We start from the raw sequence: 6815 nt of genomic DNA, 5'->3' as shown, positions 1-6815 counted from the left end.
CTTTGTGGCTTCAAGGACCGTCTTCTTTGTGTGAAATTTGGTAGTTAGAGATCTTAGAACTTTTTCAACAACTCTAACCTCTTCCAAATTCTCACCATTGGACTCCATATCATTGACAATTTCTTTAATTATGCCAATAAAATCTTTAACTGACTCCGTGGATTTCATCTGGGCCAACTCAAATTGTCTCCTAAGTTCCTGCAATCTGATTTTTCTCACGTTAGCAGCACCTCGATTTGAGTTCACCAAAATTGTCCAAGCCTCTTTTGCCGATTTTGCATGTATAAATTTTTTGGCAACATGCAACTGGACTTGAGTGTTGAGATAGTACATTGCCTTGCAATCCAACTGTCTATTTCTCTCTAATTCTTTAACTGCATCGCTTGATAATTCTAGACCTTCGATCGGCTCCGTATATCCTGTTTCGACAATATTCCAAACTCCAATATTTTGGAAAAAATTCTTCATCATCGATCTCCAAACCTCAAAATCATTTTTACCATCGAAGATAAAAACGTGACAATTGTGCAAATAATTTGGATCCATATTTTAATTTCTCAGGATCTCAAACAAAGCTCTGATGCCACTTTGTAGGAAACAAACCCACAGGATAAAATAATATAAGCGAATCACACACTCAAAGGAATAACTTGGCAGCGGAATGTTTATAACAAACGGAACAGCTAAAGAAAGAAACAAAAGGTGACAAAAGCTTCAGGAGGGAAACTTCTCAAATTGTTTCCAATTCTCGGCTACTTTACATATGACACACGCATCAGACTAGTACTACACATATGTATATATAAGCACCAAGTCTCCATAATCAGAGACCACATTAGAATTGGAAATCAAGCATCCTAGTTAGACTTGAACTCAATTAGCTAGACGTAGCCCTGAACTATACTAATTCCAACCAACTCCAACTAACAAATAATAATCTTGATTTAATTCCTACAGAAGAAGATCAGCAGAAGATGTTTCATAGACTGAACCTTCTTCAAAGAATTAATGTTGTTAGTGATGTGGCTTGTGCCCTCGATTACCTACATCATCGTTGCCACAGGCAGATTGCTCATTGCGATCTTAAACCAAGCAATATTCTTCTTGACACTGATCTCATAGCCCATGTTGGAGATTTTGGGCTCGCAAAGTATCTTCATTCACCTCCCAGTTCATTAGAAAGCAGCTCTGTTGGGATCAGAGGAACTATAGGATATGTGGCTCGAGCAAAGAAAGAACACATATATTTGATTCTTTATTGTTTGTATATATAATTATGCAACATCATATAAAAAACACGAAAATTTTCCCTTGATATAATTGTTTTTGACATTTTATGTTTAAACGTTGGCTGTCTGAAATGGTTCTGCAATTATCAATGAACTGTTCTTCTAATAACATTTTTCTCTCCCAATTTTTGAGAATTTGGCCATCCGCTTTACCTTTATTTGGCTAGAAACCAGTTGTATCATGTATGCATTAGGTTCAATCCAATTTGCCTCTTCAAAAAATTACCCTTTTCCCACCTTTGCCCATATTATAAGTTAACAATTGCATCAACCTCTCCAACGACTTTTAATTTTCTCCACATGACTACGCAATTTGGAGTTTTCCTTTCACAAACCATACAATGTGGGATCTCAAGCACATCAGTGCCCATGCCTTAGCATAAATTCTTGTCCAGGGATACAAACAAAACCATTAGAATAATTGGCTGCAAAATGTCAAATTTTCATTGAATTGAGTGTGGCCCTTAAACTCTTTCCAAAAGAATCAAATGTAACCAAAACCATTCGATTATTTGGTTGGGACTTGGGAGTGTCAACTTTCAATTTCTTTGGAGGATGGTATGCAAACTTGAAAGTTACTGGTGAAGAATATTCAGGTCAAACTTGCACATAAATGTTTGAGTTCCTTTCAGAAAAATCAAAGGTTAAATAGTATGCATTACGATGATGACAATTTCAAAAGTATGACTCTTTACATGACACTGCATTGGACGGAATGAGTGCCAGTGCGGTTTTGGTTCCGTGTAATTCAATTTGGTCATTATACTTGTTACAAGTTGATCCCCGTTGAGGACAATTATTGTATAATGCTTCCAATACAATTAGAAACGGTATAGATGAATAAAATATCCCATGCACTCATCCTCCAAGAATAGAGTAATTGGACACGATAAGGTATAACAAGTAAACCCAAATATAATTTAGGACAAGTTATGTTGAGATCTCCATGCGCATATTTGATCGGTGTATATTGTATATAATTTAGTATGCATGAATATTGTTTTACTATATACATGTGTTCATGTACATTAAATTAGTATAGTATATGAATACAATCACGTTTGTAAACGTATGCTAACTTTTGTAAAAAGTATAATAATCGTACCAATTGTATCAAACGTCAATTATACGGTCAAATGTACGCAAAAACCTAATTAATAGTTTACAGTCGTATTGGTCCCGAGTCTACTAAGGTTTATTGTACAGCTTTTCATTTAGAAACAAAGAACTTAAGCTGGAGTCTGGTTACTCTAAAATGCAAGCGTTATCCGGAATGATTGGGCGTAAAGTCTGCGGTCAATTCCCAGGACTCAAGTCTAGCCCTCAATGCATTTTGACTAGCATCTAACCTCAATCTATCAATGCTTGAATCTGTCCTTGCACAAACGGAGTAACCTATGTACTGATTATCAAATTTCCTACTCGAGAGGGGAATCCCATCCACAATTCCACTCTGGACAATGGCAAGATTTTTAACCTCAATTCATGCAACTGAAAGGATTTGTCTCGCGCTAGCACTACTGACGGTATTGGTGTTGCATGCCAAAAATCTTCCTTCGGACACGGCTTCCACAAAAACCATGGCCAGAAGAGAAGCACGTAATCGTGATCGTGATGGTGATTCTGTTGCTTTATTGGATTTCAAGTCAAAAATTCAGCATGACCCTTATGGGATTATGAACTCATGGAATGACTCTCATCATTTCTGCTCATGGAAGGGAATTCTATGCGGTCGCAAACACAAAAGAGTGACCAGCATAGATCTTCAAAGCAGAGGCTTGGTTGGCTTCTTGTCACCTTTTCTTGGAAACCTCAGCTTTCTTCGTACGTTGATGCTACGTAACAACACCTTCCAAGGTGGAATCCCGCCCCAGTTTGGAAATCTCTTCAGGCTGCAGGAACTGAATCTGTCATGGAACTCCCTGGAAGGCGAAATTCCAGGCAATCTATCCCAGTGCTTCAAGCTTTTGCAACTTAGCCTAGGCTTCAACAAGCTAGTTGGGAGTATACCACCAGAATTTGGTTCTCTGAGGAACCTTGAATCCCTCGCGATTCACTACAATAACCTAACAGGAAATATCCCTCCTTCCATGGGGAATTTTACTTCCCTGAGTTTCCTATCTGCAGCCGAAAATCATTTGGAGGGTAATATTCCTGAAGCCTTAGGTCAGTTGAAAACGTTAATAGGCCTTGGATTTGGCGATAACAGACTAAATGGTAACATCCCCGTTTCTGTCTATAATCTTTCTCAACTGGAGGTTTTGTCTCTGCCAGGTAATCAGCTACATGGAAATCTTCCTTCAGCATTAGGTCTCATGCTTCCTCAGCTTGAGTATCTCCAGTTGAGTGACAATCAGTTCTGGGGGGTACTTCCAGCCTCTTTGTCGAATGCCTCTGAGCTAGGCCGGATCGAAATTGGAGGCAATGGATTCAGCGGCAGAATAACAGTTGATTTAGGAGGCCTGCAAAATTTAATTTTGCTATCTGCTCTAAATAATAATTTTGGAAGTGGGGAAGTACTGGATGGATTGCAGTTTCTCAGTACCATGACAAACTGCAGCCAATTACTTGCAATTGACCTGGATGGCAACCAACTAAAGGGGATCTTGCCCAACAGTATCGGTAACTTATCATCCCAATACTTGTTACTTGGTGGAAACCAAATATACGGAGAAATTCCTTCAACGGTAGGTAATCTCATCAGCTTAACGACTTTATTTCTTGACAGTAATCAACTCACAGGGACGGTTCCTAGTACAATTGGTTATCTTCATAAAGTCCAGCGGCTGTCTCTTCATTCCAATAAATTGTCAGGAGAAATTCCAGAGTCTGTAGGAAACCTCTCACTGTTGAATGAACTATATTTAGCTGATAACCACCTGGGGGGATCCATTCCACCAGCTCTTGGAAACTGCAAGCAGTTGTTACTCCTAGGACTTTCTCAAAACAACTTGAGTGGTACGATACCAAATGAGATTTTTGGGATATCTTCCCTGTCCATTTCATTAAATCTTTCTCAGAACAGTTTATCTGGAACAATCCCATCAGAGGTTGGCAACTTGAAAATTTTAGATGGATTAGATTTTTCAGAAAATCACCTGTCAGGTGAAATTCCTGGGACCTTTGGTGGTTGTAGTAGCCTTGAAATCCTTTCCCTTGCTGGTAACTCTTTCCAGGGATCTTTTCCAGAATTTATCAGTTCTTTGAAAGGTATTCAAAATCTTAACCTTTCTAGTAACAATTTTTCTGGACCAATCCCCCAATTTTTAGTAAGAATGTCCATAAAGGCCCTGAATTTGTCCTTCAATGATTTTGTGGGAGAGCTACCAAAACAAGGTATTTTTGGAAATGCTAGTGCAGTATCAGTTGTTGGGAACAGGAGACTCTGTGGAGGCATTCCTGAACTACAACTGCCAAAGTGCCACCCTCTGAGAGAGTCAAAGAAAAATATGAAGCCTCTCAGGTTCATCATACCAGTGGTAATTACAAGTTCCTTCCTGGTGATAGTGGTAATCTCAATCTCAATTTTCCGACTGCGGTCATTTAAAAGGAGGAGGACCCAACCAAAGTCACCAAACTTCTCAGGTAGACTCTTCATGAGAGTCAGCTACAGACAACTTGTCCAAGCTACTAATGGTTTCTCTGCAAAAAATCTAATTGGTGCTGGTAGCTCTGGCTCCGTATACAAAGGAGTGCTGACTGAAGGAGGAAACTTGTCGGTGGCTATCAAAGTCTTTAACCTTCAACACCATGGAGCCTTCAAGAGTTTTATTGCTGAGTGTGATGCAATGACAAACATCCGGCATCGGAACCTCGTGAAGATTATAAGTTCTTCCTCAGGTCTGGATTTCCAAGGGAATGATTTTAAAGCTTTAATCTACGAGTTCATGCCCAACGGCAGTCTAGAAACTTGGTTGCATCGAACAGATGAACATCAGCTGCACATTTTTCCTATACCAAACCTTGTTCAGAGAATTAATGTTGCTATTGATGTGGCTTGTGCCGTTGATTATCTACATCACCATTGCCACAAGCAGATTGTTCATTGCGATCTAAAACCAAGTAATATTCTCCTTGACAGCGATCTGACAGCCCATGTTGGAGATCTTGGGCTGGCAAAATATGTTCATTCAGCTCCAAATTTACAGGAAACGAGCTCTGCTGGAATCAGAGGAACTATTGGATATGTAGCTCCAGGTAAGAAAGTACAAATCTGACTGATTTTTTTAAATTAATCTTTCTTACGTATGTTCATTCAACATCATATACAAAAACAACAAATTTTAAAACTGAGCTATTTTTGACAATTCATACTTTGGCTGTCTGACAAGCTTCAACATTAATGCAGAGTATGGCTTAGGTGCTGAGGTATCAAGTAATGGAGATGTCTACAGCTTCGGAATCCTATTGCTGGAGATGATGACAGGGAAGAAGCCTACACATCCTTTGTTCACTGGAGGCCTTGATCTTCATACATACGTTGAAATGGCAATTCCTGAGCGTGTGATGGACATTGTGGATCCAGTACTTCTGTGTGAAGATCACAGAAGAACTACAGCAGCCAATAACAGCAGCATTCCACTAGGAGAAACAAAATGCAGTTTACCAGAGCAGTGTTTGATTTCATTGCTTAAAGTTGGCTTGGCTTGCTCCATGCACTTACCAGAAGATAGAATGAATATGACACAAGTTGTTAATGCCTTGAAATCTATCAAGGACACATTTACCATGGCAGAACTTTGAAATAGCTCTGACATACAGAGAAACCTTTAAAATTCAGAGTGTACTCTGACACTTGTGCTCTTATCTACATTCTCTCATTTCATTGTAAATGAACTTGTATTCTTCTTGGCTTAGCGCATTTGTTTTATGAAATTCCCCCATTTTACTCTCCATGTTACAGTTATTTAAGTAGCAGTTCTTTGTTTCTGATCAACTGAAGTTAGTAATGTTTATATGTTGTCAATTTTTCCTCAGCTCATCTTATTAGTGTTGCGGTGAACTGATAACTTCAGCAATGATTGACCCCCTTTGCTTGATGATTTGAGGAACTTGGAAGTACCGGGAAATAAAGAACTACTAATTCAGTCTTTCCTCTGTTAAGTTTTCACGATTGGTGACCTCTGCATAAGAGATGAGCAAGGAAAGAACATTGTGATCTTGTTGTCAAAATCTCTCTCTTTCCTTTTAACGATTGATTGAAGAGGTAGCTGCAGATATGGCAATTGGGTCATGATCCATACAGTACAAGGCTTTGAAGAATGTTGGACATTGAGTTAAGACTCAGCTATGACTGATGGTTTCTTGTAGCAGTAGCAGAACTAGATGCAAAGGAGTGGAAATCTGCGAAAAGGCTTACCTTGAGTTCAAGATGAAGTTGAATCAAGCTCTACGTTTCCAGATTTAAATCTGAAAATGCATAACCTGGGGAGAAAAAGGGTTTACGTCTAGTAATGTTGTTTAACTAATAGTTTTGTAAGGATCCAATTTCTTTAATCATACGGACAATGTTGGAAAATGCTCTGG

The 6815-nt window shown here is 38.9% G+C and overlaps 1 protein-coding gene across 1 annotated transcript; it reads left to right on the top strand.

The window, feature by feature from the left end:
- The first annotated feature begins 2522 nt into the window (after nt 1–2522).
- On the top strand, nt 2523–6184 carry LOC113713636 (uncharacterized). The gene is made up of 2 exons (XM_027237410.2): nt 2523–5486; nt 5638–6184. The coding sequence occupies exons 1-2, from the start codon at nt 2750–2752 to the stop codon at nt 6030–6032; spliced, it is 3132 nt and encodes a 1043-aa protein (XP_027093211.1). The 5' UTR covers nt 2523–2749; the 3' UTR covers nt 6033–6184.
- The last annotated feature ends 631 nt before the right edge of the window (nt 6185–6815 follow it).

The sequence above is a fragment of the Coffea arabica genome, chromosome 10c, assembly GCF_036785885.1.
Source record: "Coffea arabica cultivar ET-39 chromosome 10c, Coffea Arabica ET-39 HiFi, whole genome shotgun sequence".
Lineage (NCBI taxonomy): Eukaryota > Viridiplantae > Streptophyta > Magnoliopsida > Gentianales > Rubiaceae > Coffea > Coffea arabica.
The sequence above is the reverse complement of the archived record's forward strand: the minus strand, read 5'-3'. Positions and strand labels throughout refer to the sequence as shown.